Genomic DNA, 20000 nt, shown 5'->3' with positions numbered 1-20000 from the left:
TGATTTATTTGGTCACTTGAGGGCAGTGCAAACAAGTTGTGAACACAATATTGACTTATATAGCTGTATTTTGGTCTCTGCCAGCTCCAGGGGGAAATATTTGGCTCTACAACTGCTAAATGCTCCATGAACTGTACCAGCTAGTCACTAAATATGCCTGTCTGCTGTTTGGTGATGAATAGGTGGTATACAGTGGGTTCTTAGAACTCTTTTGCTGAACAAGCAGGGAAACCAGAACAAAACAGTGAATTTACAGACCAGACAGCTAAACTATAACCTGAAACTCACCATGAAGCTCTGTAAATAATTCCTCTAACCGTGATAATTCTTTGTAGATTCACCACTATGAGAGACCCCTTTTTACACTGCAGAATTGTTTTTACGTTGACGTTACATTGTTATTGCAAAATATTGATTCTAAGTGCTTCAACTTTTGTTCACTTTATGAAGCACTGAATGCCAACATTAAAATCTCACCTATTTTTTGATGATTTTGCTGAAACACGGAGGTATTGATCCTTCCTTCTGTTTGGGATTTGTGGTCCAGGGGTTCGTTCTGCTCTTTATCTTCATCACACAGACCACTGTAGCAGTGGTACTCATTTTCAGAGACCATGATGTCTATTTTTTCCAGCAGAGCTATTATCTCTTTTACATCCATCATACTTCTTGCACATGTGTGGTATCTTTTTTCAACAAAACTGCTGTTGGCTTTCAGATCTTTCAATGCACGTTCACATTTTTCGTCTGACTCGTGAGTCACAACTGTGATTAAATAAGCAAGTGATCGTTTCCCGAAAGCCTTTTCTAACCACTGCACTCCTGAACTGTAATGGCTTGTATGCAGTAACCACTGCACTCCTGAACTGTAATGGCTTGTATGCAGACCATTTGGTAACAGTAAGAGAAAGGCATGAATTTCCTGATTTAATGGGAATTTGTCAATGTTTTGTAGGCCAAGCATGTTAATGACAGAAATGTGCCGACCACACAAATCATACAGTCTGTGTGAAAACAGACTTGTATGCCAGTCATGGTCAAGTAAGATGTTTTTTGATCCAATCTCAATGGAGTTTGTATCACCAATTAACACCAGTGTGAGTTCAGGTATCACTGAAACAAAGATAAACAGAGAATAACATCATTATACAACAATGCAGTTATCGCTGAACCAGCATTGTCAAAGTTTTACAGTGTTGGCAGAGATGTGATGAGGAATCAAGGTTATAAACTAATTTTTACATCCACATGATTAGTTGGATTTTAAAAATTTGTCATCGTGTTCTGAATTCACCTGAAATAAAATCTACAAAATAATGAATGAACAGCACAATCAATGCCTGTTTAAAATATTACCTTTGTCATCGGTTGCAAATTGAACAGAGTCACTTTCAGACTCTCTTCCTGTGCTTTCATCATTCTTCTCTGAGTGCTGAGCTTCACCAGGTTCATTCACTGGATCACACTGAGAAAATATGTGATTTTATTCAACAATTACTTCTCCAAGTTAGAATCACTGTGTGATTTTATTCAACAATTACTTCTCCAAGTTAGAATCACTGAGATTATGATGTTTTCTTTTTAATGTTAAACCCTAAGCCTATTTTATAGGTCTCTGCTCGAAAATTGCATACCCATAATGAAATGAGTATATCTCTGCAACCACAAGGTCTTTTGGTGTCATAGTAAAGGGAACACTTGTGAGATTTGTTAAGATGTGTGAATGTGTTATATGTGAAGATTAAGTGAAGATGGTACAGCACAAATGAGACATTTTGAGGTTCGACTAAAAAAAAAAAAAAAAGCATTTTCAGGATGAGTATCCCTTTGGAATGATGCAGCTGCAGCTCTAAACCTCTATCACATCATAGTACAATATGTGAACATTAACTCTGCAAAGGTTGATTCTGATAAAGTGAAGCAGAAGAATATTAAAGAGGTTTTAGTACAGAAAATGCAGGTGAGCTCTCCAAAATTGCAACATGTTTGCCATTGATTTTTGTCATGTACAAGACTATGTTTCATTTTTTGTATTTGTATATCACTAATGGTGTTCAGTTATATACACATACAACAGTCCGTTTCATTTTTTTTATATATATTTCCCACTCCAAACTGCCCAAGCACAGCAACTAAGGTCCCGTTTATACGACAACGATTTCAACTGAAAACAGTAAATTCCAGTTGCGTTTTGGCCAATCCTTTACACGACAGCGGCGTTTTGGGTGCCTGAAAACACAACATTTTGAAAACGGGTTCCAGAGTGCACTTTTTTGGAAACGGCACCATCTCCGTTATCATGTTAACTTGCAATATGCAGTTCCTCTGAAAAAGGAGACTTTCGCACATGCACATTATGGTTCCAGTCACTAGGCATGTGCGAGAAAGTCGACCATCACAATAACAATGGCGGACTCCCAAGCTCTGTTTGTGCTGCTCACCCTGTTGAATTTATCAACGCTTCCCCATCAGAGTGTAGATTTATTTTAGCATCTCCACCTCGTCGTCCGTCCAGGCAAAGGCTTGTGCGGGTGCCATTTTGTTTGTTTATACATCGCCGCTCTGTAGAAGGAAGCGTAAATGTCACACCGCCAACTCCTGGCCTGGCATGTATACTGCAGCGTTTTTGGTCATTTTTGCAGATCCGTGTGCACGGTGATTGTTATCGAAACTTTTTTCAAAATGAAAATGAGAAATGATTCTGTTTTCAGTGGATCGTTTTTGTGTAAACATGGCCTAAATGTGGAGCAGATATACTCCTCTGTGCTATGGAGGCTCTATCTCCGCAATGAATTGGTCGATTTGAGTGATACATTAGAGCCAATAGAATGACGCTATACCCACCAACACGAGATTGACAGCAAAGTCAGCCAATCAGAATCAGCAGAACGCTGTTGTGGGGGAGGTGCCGGCTACTGTATGCGGTCATGCTTTCCCCCGGGTCCTAAAGCCCATCATGTACGCCCGGATTCATTTGAATGCAGCACAACATGTCGGTCTACCAGGATGTATCATGATTTACCGGCAAAACAACAAAGGTAAAAAAATTTTTACAACGATCGTTCGGCAAAACAATTTCTGTTGTTGTTGTTCTTTGGCCTCTATCTCTCTGATGCTTTGGTGTAGTGTGCTTTGGCGGATATATGTGGAAACAGCGGAGTCTCTGCTTTCATTTGAGATGAAGGGCCTGTGTTTTGCATAAAGTGGCGTCGAGAGCCCGAAATATGGCGAGTGGGTCGACACATCGTCGCTGTGTGGAGTTTGATTTGTAGTCATTCATTAAGTTGTCATTTGAGTTGTTTGGGGCATGTAAAAAGGGTTTTTACACCCTTGTAGCCCAAGTTCTGCTGTTTAATTTGATATGCAACATCACTATATTCTTCGTGATTAGTGCGTTGTTTCACGCTGTGTTTGGAAAGGGACTTTCGGGTTTTAACTGGGAACCCAAAATCAAGAAAACAGACTCAAGAAAAATATAGAAGTCTACGATGAACAACATACAGTGTTGCAATAGTACTATAACATATGAATTAAGAGTCAAGTAACACAATATACAGTGAAAAGGGAAAAAACACTCTTAGAGGGTTCTCAGCTTAGTCATTTAATGTAAAACCAAAAGGTTCATGAATGTTGATATGTGTTGTACCATAGATTTCCAATTGTATAAAAAAAATCATATCTTAGAATTCATGGAAGGATTCTCTATGGAAAAACTCTGACTTCAGAAAAAGGGTGATGTTAAAGAAATATATGCAGCTGTAAATGTACCTCGGCTTTGGCTGCACCCTCTTCTGTCTCATCTACTGCAGGGGCATGGAGGAAAAAGCAGAATACATGGAAAAAACTGTTTGGTTATGAAATATTATTATAATATTATGACATGAGTTGTTTGATACATTTTAAAAGGACAGGTTACCACCAGATCATTTTTTTCATTGTAATCAGTTACAGTTGCTGAGAAAAAAAATGCTTAATTGAATTACGGTCACTATCAAAATGTTGGTGATTACAAATTAGTAAAAATCTTATATGTAGAAAATATTCATTATTTTGTATTTTTTCGTTGTGCAAGAATGCCTTCTTTTGGCCTAGTTCTGGACAACAAGGGTCAGCACAGACATTGGTTCAAGTTTGAGTGTAACACTTGTACTTGGCTTTTGGGCCTGGTTTAAAACATTTGTTAGAAAAGTAATCAAAAAGTTATCAAATGTAGTAAGTTACATTACTTTGATGAAGTAATTAAAATAGTTACATTTTAAACACATTACATTTCAAAAGTATCCATCCCAACATGACCTGTATTGCTGTTTATGCTGTTTATTTGTGCCGTCCTCGGCTGAGCTGTAACGTTAGCTAGCTCAGTAGAGCTAGGTGAGCTAGCAGTAGATGTACGCTTCCCTCTGCACAGTGATATAGTTGACAGATGTAGTTCAGTAGAAAGAAAATAGTTTCTACATGAAACTGCTCACAACAAGATCTGTGGATTATCTTGAGTAACAGGTCCTGATTTCTGGAAAGAGACATTGCTGTAGTTTTTGGTGCTTTGAGCACCACATGCCCAGAGCCATCTAGTTCAATGATGTTGGAGAGAAGGCAGACATCTCTACAGCTAATATCTCCAACACTCATCAACTCACACCAAAACAATCTTGATTTATAAATAACACTACAGTTAAGAGCAAAAATATGTATTTATATCGGGGCGTTGGTAGCATAGTGGATAGTGACGGCGCCTGATGTACAGAGGCACTGTCTTGCTGCAGCAGCCGCAGACTTTGACTCCGGCCTGCAGCCCTTTGCTGCGTGTCATTCACCACTCTCTCTCTCTCCCCCATTTCATACACTGTCCTGTCCATTGAAGGCAAAAAGCCCCAAAAAAATAAAAGTATTTATAATAGGGGGGGACCTGTCCCTTTAATAAATCCACAGTGTTTGAACCTCAACTGACATGTAAATATAATGTTATAATATAATCAGTTCTTGTGTAAAATATGACCTTTGCCATTGGCTGCAGATGGTACAGATTTGGTTTCAGGCTCTCCTCCTCCAGCTGCTGTGATATCATCGTTGTCTTCCTCCATCTCATTTGCTCTTCATCTTTAAAGACTCATACTGTATGACAGAGCCATTCAGACATTCAGAAAAACACATTACCTCTCAAGCTGATTAAGCAAATTATTTTATAAGTGTAGAAAATGTTAATGAAGAGTAGTGAATGATGAAGGAGATCATAGTCAGAATGACTTGGCAGTCAACCACACCTGTTGCTTAAAACATAAGATGTTTGTTTTGCAAGAAAATGAGAAGTATGCTTAAGAAAACAAACACTGTAAGATAAAAACTAGAAGTATGCGATTATCTGATTATGAACAGAACAGCTGCCACATCTTTTGTCCTGTGTCTCTTTAGCACTGTCTGGTTTGGCTGCCTTGCCAGAAATACTTTCTGTCCCCACCCTACATATTTTGACTTCAGGAGCCTGTTTAATTCAGAAACACTTGTTGCAGGTTTACAGCGGATACAACAGTTCATGTTTGTTTAGAAAGACAAAAAATATCTAATAGTAGATCCACTGATATTTAACACATATAAGAAGAGGTTAGTCCAAAAAAGGCTTGGTTCATTTGAACCAATCAGATTTAGCCACCATTTTTGTCAAACTTTAAAACTGTTTCTTTCTCTGCTGCTGTCAGCTGTTGTTTCCATGTCAGATCATTGCAACCTTCCTCCACCTCTTTCACCTCCAGTTTTCTTCACAACCAGCATCCATCCAGCTCATCAGAAGTCGTGCCCCACATCACATCAGTCCTTATATGCAGCCATTACTCTTCACCCCACCAGTACCACCATTACCAGTGTCTACATTCCACCAAGGATTTTTCTGTACAGCTCAGGACATATCCACTTATATTACTAATGTTACAGTGGGGTCTAATCGCCAAAGACTTGTGCAGTGTAAAATAAATTAATTTAATCACCTTGTTTTTGTTTGTTTTTGTTGTTTTGTTTTGTTTTAACAAAGTCACTCATGATTGAACTGAAGCTGTTTGAAAAGGTCAGTGTCTGTTATAAAAATTGTACAGGCTCATTTGAAGTCTATACACAAAAACAATATATAATATATACTCACCATTTGTTGTGTGTCTCCCCTGCTCTGGCTGGTCTGTGTGAATGTGACTGCCTTGTCTGGAATCTTTCTAGTCCGCACCATATATAGACAGGGATCAGAAACCTGTTTAATTATCGGTTCACCCCTCCCTCCTGCTCTTAGCAAATGTAATCTGGTGCAGTATCAACAAAACCAAAAGGGAATGTAAGACAGTACTATTTTAAGTCACCTTGTGACTTAGATGAAAACAACAATGAGGCTGAAAGGTCACAATTCTCAGACACTGCCAAGCACATGCTGCTGTCAACACTGCACTGTAGCTCTGGTAGCTACAGCTGATGCAATAGTTCATATTTAGAAAGACATGAAGCATCGAACCAGGAGATCCACTGATATTTGACACTTCAGAAGAGGCTAGTCCAAAACAGGACAGAGGCATTGATTCAGTCTCAAGCNTTCAGAAGAGGCTAGTCCAAAACAGGACAGAGGCATTGATTCAGTCTCAAGCCTTCAGTTTTAACTAAAACTGCTTCTGATGAAAGTAAAACCAGTGGAGTTTGGAGTAACCTCACTGTTAAATAACCAAGTGCCGGTACAATGCAGTAGAAGCACTTGTGAGGCTGATGATTCAGACCTTTTAAGCCTTTCCTCAAATGTTTCTTTTATGTTGTTGATGGTACTGACTAAAGAAAGAGTTTTACTTGGGTAAACAGTAAATGTTTTTGCCAGTCTGTTAAGACAATCACGCAGATTATGGGGTTTGACAAGCTTCACAGGCTTCTGTGCCTGATGCCAGATGGTTAGTCCAGCCCTGGATGTGGTGGGTGACTGGGTCAAGCACAAGACTTTCACACACGAGACTGGGGTTTGAGTCCTGTGGAGTCAGCAGTGGGATTCTTTTTAAGACTTAATTGACATATTGCCTTCAGTTTTTAGGATGTATAAAGTTGCTGTATGCACGCTTGGTACATGAACTTTAGCAAAATAGTTGAATAGACCCGTTCTTATTAACGTCATATTTTAACGATGCCAGGACGCCCAGTTTTTTGTTTAACCTCGTTAAAGCCTTTTTAATGGCTTTATTTTTTGTAAACAAAACGTAACTTTTCTTTAAACACTTATTTCTGTTTGTCTAGACCCTTTTACCTCAGTTTCATTTTATTGTTACACCCCTCATCCCTCAGTGTAATCAGGGAATGTAACAACAAAAGCTATTTGATCCTTCCCTTAGTCCACACCAACCTCTTTTTGTATTTTATTATACTGGTTTTAAAAAGTCACAACACTTGTCTGCACTTGCAAAAAAAAAGTTAAATTTATTAGGCTACAACGTTTCAGTCATGGACCTTCATCAGGTAGATTATTATACTGGTTTCAAATCATAGCCTATCCTTCTGGTCACTGGACAACATCCGTGTTATCTGAGGTTCTGCATGTTTTTGGCAGAATGCTGTGATGTATTAAAAAAATGACCACTACAAGGTGGGCACATACACTGATAGATGGACAGTGGATTAAACATACACATGCATAGAGGGGTATGTATGCTGCACGAATTGTTAAGACCCTTGGGACAAATTAAGAGTTAATTTCATGTAAGAACGTTATGATGAGACTGCATGAAATTGAACTTTGAATCAATATTCCCACCAGCTAAATTTGGATAACAAGTTTGTTTAATTTAGAGTGCTAGATGTATATCTATACTAAAGCATGGACAATATAAAAGCTATACGCTTTTGACAGTCAGGTATTATTATCATAGTTGCTCCATATATGAGACAGAAGCTAGCTGTCTAGTATTTAACTTGTGCTGTATGCAAAATGTTACAATTGTGTTCTTTTAAAAGTTATGATAGGTAGTGTACAATCTACTATAAACACATGAATATACCAGTTTGTAACTGGGCCTAAGGGCTAAAAAAAGGACAGCAAAACTTTTGTTGTTGTTTACTGTCTTCATAATAATTCATAATCATGTCTGTACAAAGATAAATATGTAAATCAGAACAACATCAGACCAGACACCCTCTCTGCAAAGCTGCAGTCTTAATCATACAGCCTGTCATTTTATGGCTAATTTTCCTTTAGCCTTAAATGAATCGGATGAAATCATATTTAAAGGCAGTTTTTTAAGTTTGATTAAAATGTTCACTCTTGGTCTTCACTTAAACTAGACTAAAATGTTGTATGTAAAACAATCATCTATCCAGTCTTTCAGTGACTAAAATGTCATGTGTTTTTACCGGCTTACATTAGACTAAAATGTTTAAGGTTTTCTTTGATGAAGGCGAGACTAAATGTCCAGCGCTAAGACTAAAACTAAAAATTGCTGACAAAATTTGCACCATTTGTGATTTTGGATCATAAAGATTAAACATACTTAAATTAGTATGTGACAGGACTTTCTTCAAATGCTTATCAATAACAAAGGAGACGGACACTCCAATGACTGTTTGAAGGGTTTATTTATTGCACTGAAATGAAACATTCATTTTTTTTTCACGAGACTGACATTTCTTTTTCAAAAGTGTAAAATTGTTGAATACTCCAAATACTTGAGAAAGACAAATCATCATTCACCATTTTCACAAAAAAAAACAGACTTTGAGAAAACACCCTAAAATAAAAACTGTTTACCTGTGTTTTGATCTTGATTTTAAAATCCTGTTACCTGTATACAAAGCTCTAAATGGTCCTGCGCTTCAGTACATGAGGTCATCCAACCATTGCTCATACTAATTCTAAAGCAGGAGAGGCTGTCTTTTGCATATATGTCCCAGCAGATGAAACACCCAGCCTGTGGACCTGTGAGAGGCACACACTGAATACTTTTAAAAGCAAGTCAAAAACATTTCTCTTCATAACAGTCTATGGCTGACTTCTTCAGTGTGTGTGTGTGTGTGTGTGTGTGTGTGTCTTGTATGTTTGGGCATTTGCAATTTTGGCACTGATTCTTTCTCTACTTGTCATTTGCACTTGTTTTATTATTATATGTCATTTCTAAGTGGTAGCACATTGTGTTGCATTTTATTGTGTATAAAATGCACCATATAAATAAAGATGACTTTACTTGAATAAAAACAAACATATTTTTAATTAAACAACTTGGTTTGTCATCTTGTAGTTGTATAAACATGTCAGTTTGTAGTTACAGTTTATACCCACGTCTGTCCAAAGTAATTTGTAGCTATGACAGTTGACAATGCTTCTAATGTTGCTGCAAAGAAGGTGCATATTCTAAAACATGGATCCTTTACACACATCTTAAACTCAGCAGCACAGAAGATCTATATAATCAGCACAGTTTCAAGATGGGCACCCAAGATTAGTGTCACCAGTTCAGTATCTGACCAGATACTGATCAAACCTTTTGTTTCTGACTTATGATGTTGAATAATGGCCAGAAAAGTGTTTCAGCAGAACATTATGATGTCACAGTGAAGCTGACCTTTGACCTTTTTGATATAAAATTTCATCACTTCATCATCTTGTTCTATTAGAGATTTGTGTAGATTTTGTCATAGTTATCATATGAATTCTTGAGTGATTGTCAAAAACTTGCATAGTTATCATATGAATTCTTGAGTGATTGTCAAAAACTTGTTTTGTGAGTGAGGTCACATGGATTTTGAACTTTGACCACAAAATTTTAATCAGCTCTTCCTTGCATCCAAGTTGATGTTTGTGCCAAATTTGAAGTTGTTGTTGTTTTTGTTGTTTTTTAACCCTTTAACTTTCACCTAAACTGTTCGGTAGAGCACATTTTGAGTCACTATATCTGAATAAAAAATGTTCACCCAACCTCATTAACCTATCTTTACCATTTGGTTAAAGTATGTCATGCAAAACAAGTCAACTAGATGTCACTGTGTCTTTAAATATTCTGCCGTTTTAGTTCACCTGCTACAGGAAGTCAGGAACAAAAGACTCATTCCAGACATTGGGGCTCTGTGTGGTAGGATTGTCAAAGGTGGACATGTGGTTTTTGACGTTCTAGTTTCAGAGGTCTTACTGAACAGACTTATGTAACTTTATACAAGAAATAAAGGTCGAATAATAATAATATTCTTTTTAAAATATGCTCTACCAAACAGTTCATTTGTCCTTTTAGAGTAAAGGGAGTGATGCCAAGCTAATGTAGTTGAAATTAAGTAATTACTACAAAATAAAAGTATTTCATTGTTGTTAAACAATTTATGCAGAATAACTGTGTAAGTCTGATTTTTTTTTTTTTTACATTCTAAAGCCATGCTAAACCAAACAGTTGAATTGTCCATTCATGGTGAAGGTAGGGATGCTAAGATAATACATTTACAATTTTTATCCCCCCCAAAAAAGGTTAAATTTTCACTGTTTAGACAACATATATTTAATGTTATTCGACTGTATAGAAATTGTATCAGTATGATTTTTCAACATTTATGAGATGTTTTGAAAATACTACAATGTTAAATATCTGGAATAAATACATGGAAATAATACTAGTACTAGTGAGAAATTGATATATGCTGGTATACTAACCTGGCGGCACGGTGTTTGTTTGTGCCAAATTTAAAGAAATTCCCTATCATCAAAGTGTACGTTTGTGCCAAATTTGAGGAAATTCCCCTAAGGCCTTCTTAAGATACTGCATATACAAGAATGATTCAGACGCAAGGTAATTTTGACCTGAACCATTGACCACCAAAATCTAGTCAGTTCATTGTTACGTCCAAGTGGACATTTGAACCAAATTTGAAGAAATTCCCTCAAGGTGTTCTTGAGATATCTCATTCACAATAATGGGACAAAGGGATGGACAGACGGACAGCCTGAAAACATAATCCCTCCAGCTACAGCTTTTGCCAGTGTGGAGGCATAAAAACCTATGACTGATTCTGATCTGTCTCTTTTTACAATCATCCTTTAATGGCTAACAAACATGCCATTTATAATTACACATTTGTTGTGTTTGCCTTTGCTTCATGGCATTTTCAGGAATCCTGACTAAATAATGTTATCCTGCAAAACAAATTGAGATACATATTGATCACATTATAAATAGCTGCTGTTTCTTTCAATCATCTTGGGGAAGGCCTCATCCTGAATATTGCTACTGTCGCGCTCCTTCAATCAAATCAAAAACTCCTATTTCTTTTCAACAGTTAAAGACAGTTTCTGTTATACTGAGTAGAGTTTGGTTGTTTCTGGCTCAGTCACAGATTGTACATTTCATCCAGACTTTCAACAGCTTCTTCTTCACTGTGGCCTCTCCACTCAGGAGGAATTTCTCCCCTGCCCTGGAATTTTAATTTATAGTGGTCTTCCAGTTGCTGTTGAAATCGACATACAAACCATTTCCAGTATGTCATCTTAGACTCATCAGGAGTAATTTGCCATGTGGCATACTCCTCCCCAGCCCTTTGATACTGTTTGTAAGGAATACTCTCATCTGAATCAGGATGGGGGTAGAAACGTTGATTACTTGCAACTAATGTTGTGCAGAAGTTGATGTCCAGTTCCACTGTGTTTTTACAATGCCATCCTTTAATCCCAGAGGGCCGATGAGAAGGCACACTGTGTTTGTCAGGACTGTGATTTTCTAGCGTGTTGGTGCAAACAGCTGCACAGAATGGACACTTTGCCCAGCAGCAGTTACACAGCTGATCGATGAGGATTTGATCAGGCTTCATCCTGAATTCCTCCATCTTATCCAGTGAGATGCTGCTCACTTCCTTTATGACAGATACAAGACCTTTCTCTGTCACTTCTTTAAGGAAGTCAAAATCATTGATGTCACTGAAGTTTTGACAACAAAAGGTGTTGAATGTCAGCTCATCTTTTAGCAAACTGGAAAATTCCTTTAACCACATGTCTGAGTCTCCTCTCTGGGTTTTGACTTTATCTGTTGCAGTAAATAAAGCTTGACTCACAAGCTTATTGATGTCTTCAACATTTTTCTTGAGTATATTCCGTGCTTTGTCTTTGTTGTCTGTGAAGATGTATTTCTGTACTTGCTCTTTTATAAAAGTCTCTGCTTGGTTCCTTGGGTGTCGGATGTAGGTGATAAAACCACCAAAGTCCTCTTTCTCAGCCAGTGACTTCAGCAAGTGTTTCTCCAAGTTCAACCTGTTCCCACTGAATGCTGGGAAACTGCACTTCATTTCTCCAGCAAGATTAATAGCAGTCTTGTTACAGACGGCCTCAACAGTGGAACTCTTCAGTTTCTCACAGATCAGTTCTCCAAACACAACAGCAGATGAGCTTCCTCTGCAGAAGCTTCTGAAAATGTTGTAATATTGCATTTTCTTGCTTTCTACATAAGTGACTGCATCATTGTTTCTTTTGAATTCCTTGTGGGACTCTGAAAGCCATCTCCCTGCCTTGTCAAACACATACAGTAAAAGATCAACTGTAAACTCCTTCTTCAGTGTATATTTCCTGTTTGATTCAAATTCTGCCACCTTTTCCTTGACACTGTTGGCCACTTCGTGCAAGTAAATTGGACTGTATCCTGTGGAGGCGACAGGTTTTCTCTTGATTGCATCAAGGGACTGTTTTTCAATACTGTCAATGAAGGATCTGATCAGTTGCTGTTCTTCATACTGGAAATACCCCTTAAGGTAATATCCTGCTTTTGTAGTTGTTTCTGAAACAAATTCAAAGAATGTGTTTGCAGGACTAGAACGATTTCTTTGTCCTGTTGTGTCCTTTTTCCTCTCATTTTTATGTTGGCCTGTGTTACACAGGTCTCGGTCCTTGCTGAGAGCTACATAATGGACATAATCACCAACCTCTGATATTTGTTTGTATCTGCCACTGCTTTCACATTTATCTATAAGAGACCATTCAAAACCAAGCTCCTGAAGGATAGTTGTCCGATCTTCTTCATAGTTGATGTCCTCAATAGGTTTTGTGCCTGCAGTTAGTTCACTAACCCAGCCACTCCAAACAGAGTTGAACTGTTTTTTAAGTTCCTCTTCATCTTTTGCCTTGTCCTTTAACTGATGAGCGAGCTCTTTGCTCTTTTGTAGCAGTTTGTTCTCAAACTCTGTCTTCTTATCATCAAGCTTTTTACAAGCATTTTTCTGCTCAATGACTTTGTTCAGTTTTCTTTTGACTCCTCTCACTTGGTCGTCATGAAACTCCTTGATTTTGCTTTCAAATCGTCCTCGCCACTGAACCAGTATTTCTTTGTCTCTGTCATCATCAAAGTATGTTGTCATTGCTTTTTTGATTTTTTCATAGGTTATCTTCATTTCCTCATGTAGATAACTGGGCTCAACCTTGTCATGTTTTCCGTTTTCAATTATGGTGTAAAGCCCATTCTCAATGGTCAACATGTTGCTCCTCAGGGCCCAGGTCCAGTTCCCATACTGGACCTCAAGTTTACTGTAAACTGCAATCTCAAGTGTGTTTTTGAAACTGAAAACAAAGTTTTCATTCATCAGGGCATTCCACAGGTCCTGAATTATGCTTTTGAACTGTGAGAGAAAAATTCCAGCTGACTGTGAAGCTTTGGAGAGGATGAACTTCTTCAGCTCTTGGACGCTCTCACTATACCCTGGATTTGGGGGAGCCATAGGTGGACTTCCCTCCCATAGTTGGGCAAAGTATTTCACGTCTTTCTGCACATCGAATGCTATGACATCACTGAAGCACTCAGCATTACAAACCTCCTCTTTGGCTGCTAGTTGGGCCATCTTGTCCAGTTTTTCTTGCAACTGTCTTTTTCCATGCATGTTTTTCTCTGCAGCTGTAATATCTGTAACATTCTGGTGAACAAACACACAACTTGGAGAAAGTTTAACGTTTTTCATCCTCATGAAAGCCTGAACAACAATCTGCAGAACATCTTGCATCTCAGCTGGATTCTCTCCAAAGATGTTGATCAGTGTCATGTTTCCCAGACCAACAACAAACGTTGCCAGTTCATTGTCGTGGTGAAGAGTGCTGTTACCCTCCAACTCAAGAGCGCGCAGTCCTTCAGTGTCCACCACTAGAATGTAGTCAAACTCAAAGTCTTTCTTGATCTCATCTGAAACTTTGACCAGCTGCATGAAGGCACCCTTGGTGCACCTGCCAGCACTCACTGCAAACTGTAACCCAAACATGGCATTCAGCATTGTTGATTTTCCACTGCTTTGTACACCCAGCACTGACAAAACAAAAACTCTCTTGTCGCCCAGTTTCTTGATGACCTCATCTAAAAGACTAGAGATCCACGTTAAAGGCACATGACCTGCATCACCATCCATCAGTTCCATTGGGTGTCCTGATATCATCAACTCTGCAGCCAGCTCAGGGTATTTAGACCAGTCAGTTTGTCCCCTCGTGGTTTGTTTCTGCAGAGATGCATGGGCCTCATAGATCTGTCCCATTTCTCTAAAGATGTGCTCCAAGCCAAAAGTGGCAGACTGTAGTTTTGCTGATATTTGTTCAAGCTCAGTTTGCTTTCTTTTTAACTGATCAGATTTGTCGTGCTTCTTTTTCAAAGCCAAGACCTCAGACCACTTTTCATCATAGCTCTGTAAAATTAAAGACCGATCATCTGTGGAGAGGGCATCAATCAAGATCTGAGTCCACCTCAGGAAATACTCTCTATCTGTTGATGGCAACGACGAGAGGGTTTCAGTGAACAACTTCATTACTTCACTACAGGAAGCAGTGCGTTGATCTTGTCGTATTTGCATCAGTTCCTGTTGCTTTTGCGACTTCTCCTTCTCAATGTGTCCTTTGAGGTGATACAGTTCTTTGTTTATTCTGCACCACTTGTGCCACAGTTGGCCTTGACAAGGGAGAAATGTATCTTTGATCGTTGACACATCTTTGACACCCTGAAGCAAGTTGACAGTTTTCATTGCAGCAGATTTTCCCTTTTGGCAGACTTTGTCATCTTCATCCACTCTGATTCCAGAGACTTCAGCCATGGTTTCAAGCTGGAAGGATGCATGTGGTCCTGACAAAATTCTTCCAATGATTCTTTTCAGTTCCTCAGAAACATCTGACTGACTTCTGTCCCTGAGACCCATTATGTATTTCCCCTTTTTTTTCTCAAAAGCACCACATTCCCTATCACCAAGGAGACATATGAGAGGCTTTGGAGACTTGAGAAGGACTGACATAACTGCAGAACCTTTGTCCTCTTTTCCCAGAGTTGGTACAAGAACCACATTGATTGAAGATTTCTCAGTCAGTATGTCACGCTGTTTTTCAATTGACAGGGCATCACCATGAAGATTACAGAAGGCAATGCAGTCAGTGAAGGCATCATTGGGTTTTCCCGCAGGGCAGTACCAGGCAATCTCTGCCACACCATCCATCAAATGGCGAGACTTGGTGCTACCTGGGCAGTTTCTGTGGAAGAAGGTGCTGTGACGGTCATTGATCAAAGTGTTAATCAGCTGTGACTTAGACAGAGATAGTGAACCCAGGCGGAGAAATGACACCATGGGTGTCTCAGCTTTGCAGATGGGCATGCTCTTCATGGTGACAATGTTTGAATTATCTTTGATTTCAGTTACCTTCCATGTTTTTCTTATTTGTCTGAAAGTCCACAGAGGACATTCAATATCCATTGTGACTGGGTCAGGAACAAGCAAAGGTAAGGCATACTGACATTGTGATAGCTTTGTAATCATGTTCTGCTTCAAAAAGCTGTCTGAGCAGTGAAATACTGCCATTTGAACGTCCATTGGATGCACGTCAGTCTGTTTTGATTGATCAAAGTCTGCAGTGGTGCTATAAAAATCACTTAAGTCATCATCGTCTGTATCAACAGTGTCCAATGCTAGAACAGACTTTGAATGGGTCACCTCATCACTATCGTGTCTTACAGGAATATATCTGGCTCTGTAGTCTAACATCATCAACCTCTGAAGAAAAGTATGTGCGAGTTCCTTCTCAGATGTTTCATGGTCCTGTTTCACAGGTGGACCTACTTTAACAAAATCTGCTGGTGACAACTTCTGTTGATGTTTGTCTTGAAGGTGAAGTCTGCCAAGCAGTGTTTCGGTTTCTCTTTGATATTGTTCCTTCCTGTTGATCTCTTCAGAACTCTTCACTGACTGCTGTAAATAAATAAATAAATATGTCCTGTATTTAGAAAATTGAAATGCCATATGAGATATAAATTAGATTGTCCTGAACATCTAATGAATTAAATATGGACTTTTTTTTTTTTTTACCTTATTCTTGTTTCCACTCATATCCATATCTAAGGTACCTGCAGAAGAATAATGAACATATTACATGAAGGTCAGAGCAATATACTTTTATACCGATGCACGCACACGCTCACACACACACACACACACACACACACACATCACATACACACACATATCTATCTATCTCTCTGTCTCTCTGTCTCTCTCTCTCTCTCTCTCTCTCTCTCTCTCTCTCTCTCTCTCTATATATATATATATATATATAAATATATAAATAAATAAAATGCTAATTGTAATCTATATTGAATATTAAAACTTAATGAGCTGTATTTCTGACTTTTGCATGTTATTATAGAATTCATGAAAATGTTACCTTTCTCAGTGGTTGCCGATTGTACAGGCTTGATTTCACGTTCTCCTACTGATGCGTGGTCATGATTCTTTGAGTGTTTATCATCACCAAGTTCTTTCATTGGATCACACTAAGGAAACAAGTGATTTTATTAAACATCAGTTCACCGAATGAAAACCACTGAAAATAAGAACAAGCACAGCTAAACTCAAGCAGGTTTATATTTTAATGAGAAGAAAGTAAACTTTTCTGTAAGCATTTCAACTCATCTATGTGTCCAAACAGGAGGTTCATGGATTCAAACTCTTATCTAAACGTAAAAGGTCTCCAGCTTAAACTTAACCTAGGTAGTATTAAAAGAGTAACACTGGTTTATAGCAATTACTACTGAGGACCAAAAAAAATCTCACCTTTACCTCTGTTTTAGCTGCACTCTCCTCCTGCTCCACTACTGCAGAGTAATGTGACAACAAGCAGATTGTATGATCAAACAAAATAAACTGTTTCGGTCATTTGACCATTCCAGGTTAATAAGATTTATTTGCAAAGGTTGTTTGCATCTTTGAAAAGTGCATTCTTAAAATGATGTATCTCCTCTACACCAAATATACATATTGTTATTTGATCATAATTAAGCAGATTTTGCAAAAATGAAATAAGAAAAGAAAGAACTTTCAGTAATTCTTACCTTCTTTGGTCTCTGCTGAAACAGTCTGAGATGATGGACTTGTGTCCTTCACTGCATCACTCTCCTCCATAGAACGCTTAGTCATGTTACTGCTGCTTTCATTGTTGACCTCTTTAACTTCATCAGTCTCTCCTGTTGAAGGGTCGAAGCCAAAAAATATTACAAATTAATAATTTCCCTACTTTATTTATACCAATAAAATTGAAATATCATTTTACAGTTGAAATCTATGTTGCCATACAATGAAAGTTTTCTTTAAAATGCACCTTTCTCGTTGTTTGTAGATGGTATTACAGGAGTGATTTCAGAGTCTCCTCCCACTCTTGTGTTGTCACTGTCCTTGTCTGATTGTTTAGCACCACTCACTGGATCACACTAAGAAAATAGGTGATTTTAGAAAACCTTTAGCTTATCTGGTCATGAACCATTGAGATGAAGAATGTGAAGGTCAACCACACACTGTGGTAGTCCAATTCAGAGTACAACTAAACCAAAAAAAAGTAAGGGTAGATAATATACACAACTAGATGCAAACATGTTTGTGTTTTAGTGAGTAGATATTAAACTTCTCTGCAAAAGTGTTACCAATTCATCCAAGTGTCCAACCAGGAGGTTCAAATCAAATCAAAAATCAAATCAAGTTTATTTATATAGCACATTTATAAACAACTACAGCTGACCAAAGTGCTGTACAAAATAAAAGAATGACACACAAATACATAGCAATATAAAATGCACACAAAGAAACAACAGAATAAAACTGGTAAGAACAATTACAAATGTGAAAGATTATAATATTAAAATCACTACAGACAACCAAAGGCCATTGACAACATGTATGTTTTCAGATTTGTCTTAAAAGTGTCAATGGAGGGGGAGCATTTGATTGAGAGGGGAAGGCTATTCCAGAGCTTTGCAAAGGCACGATCTACCTTACCCACCAGCCTCGATGGCAGGACAGTTATAGAGACAATGTTCGGAGGATCTGAGAGTGTATTTCTCATACTAAACAGAATCATGTTTGCACCTAGGGTGACCAGATGAGAATGGGTGTAAATCGGGACGGGGGGGGCTTGACTGTCATGACATGTAAGCTTCATTAAAAGCATAGCTGCAAATTAAAGCAACAATAGATGTAAAAACACAGAGACAATACATCTGTGATCAGTTCCCAAATTTAATTTTAACAATTTTTTCAATCTTTTCCTTTTCCAATTTCTCGTTTTATTTTATGGAAGTGATCAATGTGTGTGCACTTGTCCTTTAAAGTCAATAAAAAATAAAAGTTTGTACAACAGTTTTGAACAGTCAGAACAAGAGGCTGCACTGCAACGTGCAAATCACTCCAAGTGGCTGCCTGCGCTTTCCCTGTCCTCGCGGCTGCAGCTTGCGCTCTCTTCATCTACTTCATCGCCACTGTTGTACACAATTTAAAAACTACAACACCCATAATCCATGTAGGAACTGCTGCAGCCAATGTGCAGCCGGTGGGAGCTGCAGGACGACTCAACCACCATGATCAGTTTTTAATGTTTTATCAGGCAATAACTACTCCAGACTCTGCTCTAGTGTAATTTTTGGGACAATTAGGGCAGGATTCAGGATTCGGGACAACTGCTTAGATTTCGGGACTGTTCTGAATTTTTTGGGACGTCTGGTCAGCCTATTTGTACCTAATATAAGCCAATAAATTGACCAAACACAGAGGAAAAGGATTGGATTTAGGAGGCAGAGTGGTATGAGTACATGGAATTAAACTCTGTTCCAAGTCTGAACTAAAAAAGCAAAAAGCTTCAATCTTAAGCTGAAGGTTCAGGTGTTAGTGCTGAACTCTGACTTACCTTAAGAAAAAAAAATAGTTAGCATTGAAATAAGAAATTCTTCTGCATGACCATGACAACTGAGGGCCAAAGAATCTCACCTTCATCTCTGTTTTAGTTGTACTCTCCTCCTGCTGCACTACTGCAAGATAATGTGACAACAAGCAGATTGCATGATCAAACATAAAAGAAATTGTTTTGGTCATTTGACCATTCCAGGTTAATAAGATTTATTTGCAAAGGTTGTTTGAATATTTAAAAAGTGTATTGTTTAACATGATGTATCTCCTCTACACTAAATATGCATATGTTTTATTTTAATCATAATTAAACAGATTTTACTAAAATGAAATAAGAAAAGAAAGAAAATTAAGTAAGTCTTACCTTCTTTGGTCTCTGCTGAAACAGTCTGAGATGATGGATTTGTGTCCTTCACTGCATCACTCTCCTCCATAGACCGCTCAGTCATGTTACTGCTGCTTTCATTGTTGACCTCTTTAACTTCATCAGTCTGTCCTGTTGAAGGGTACATATTACAAATTAATAAGTTCCCTACTTTATTTATACCAATAAAATTGAAATATCATTTTACATTTGAAATCTATGTTGCCATACAATGAAAGTTTTCTTTAAAATGCACCTTTCTTGTCAGTTGTAGATGGTATTACAGAAGTGATCTCAGAGTCTCCTCCCACTCTTGTGCTGTCATCGTCCTTGTCTGAGTGTTTAGCACCACTCATTGGATCACACTAAGAAAGTAGGTGATTAGAAAACCTTTAGCTTATCTGGTCATGAACCATTGAGATGAAGGATGTGAAGATCAATAACGCATAGTGGTATACCAATTCAGAGTACAACCCCCCCCCCTCCCCCCCCCCCC

The 20000-nt window shown here is 38.2% G+C and overlaps 2 protein-coding genes and 2 long non-coding RNA genes across 7 annotated transcripts in view; 1 reads left to right on the top strand and 3 right to left on the bottom strand.

Moving 5' to 3' along the window:
• The window catches only part of LOC126405922 (interferon-induced very large GTPase 1-like), a 127319-nt gene that overhangs the window by 72510 nt on the left and 34809 nt on the right, over positions 1 to 20000 (bottom strand). Inside the window, exons 3-11 of one of the 4 annotated variants that reach the window (XM_050069960.1) lie at positions 19761 to 19869; positions 19505 to 19636; positions 19222 to 19262; positions 17567 to 17675; positions 17301 to 17432; positions 17023 to 17063; positions 16634 to 16742; positions 16279 to 16316; positions 15616 to 16161 (exon numbers count right to left, since the gene is read on the bottom strand). In XM_050069960.1, the coding sequence (XP_049925917.1) occupies positions 15616 to 16161; positions 16279 to 16316; positions 16634 to 16742; positions 17023 to 17063; positions 17301 to 17432; positions 17567 to 17675; positions 19222 to 19262; positions 19505 to 19636; positions 19761 to 19869 (1257 nt within the window). The remainder of the gene's footprint in view (positions 1 to 15615; positions 16162 to 16278; positions 16317 to 16633; positions 16743 to 17022; positions 17064 to 17300; positions 17433 to 17566; positions 17676 to 19221; positions 19263 to 19504; positions 19637 to 19760; positions 19870 to 20000) is intronic. The other 3 variants (XM_050069961.1, XM_050069963.1, XM_050069962.1) reach the window with 3 other exon arrangements.
• LOC126405919 (interferon-induced very large GTPase 1-like) overlaps positions 1 to 20000 on the bottom strand; it is a 160475-nt gene that overhangs the window by 111620 nt on the left and 28855 nt on the right. The window lies entirely within an intron of this gene.
• LOC126405949 (uncharacterized) lies at positions 865 to 5113 on the bottom strand. Its single transcript, XR_007571617.1, has 4 exons — positions 4997 to 5113; positions 3769 to 3803; positions 1357 to 1465; positions 865 to 1113 (listed from the first exon to the last, which is right to left on the bottom strand). It is a non-coding gene; the product is annotated as an uncharacterized LOC126405949 (long non-coding RNA).
• Positions 13229 to 20000, top strand: part of LOC126405950 (uncharacterized) — a 55026-nt gene continuing 48254 nt past the window's right edge. The window contains exon 1 of the long non-coding RNA XR_007571618.1: positions 13229 to 13339. This is a non-coding gene — a long non-coding RNA (uncharacterized LOC126405950). The remainder of the gene's footprint in view (positions 13340 to 20000) is intronic.

The sequence above is a fragment of the Epinephelus moara genome, chromosome 18 (genome assembly GCF_006386435.1).
Source record: "Epinephelus moara isolate mb chromosome 18, YSFRI_EMoa_1.0, whole genome shotgun sequence".
In the NCBI taxonomy this organism is placed as follows: domain Eukaryota; kingdom Metazoa; phylum Chordata; class Actinopteri; order Perciformes; family Serranidae; genus Epinephelus; species Epinephelus moara.
Note: the sequence above shows the minus strand (reverse complement) of the source record. Positions and strands in the feature narration are given on the sequence as shown.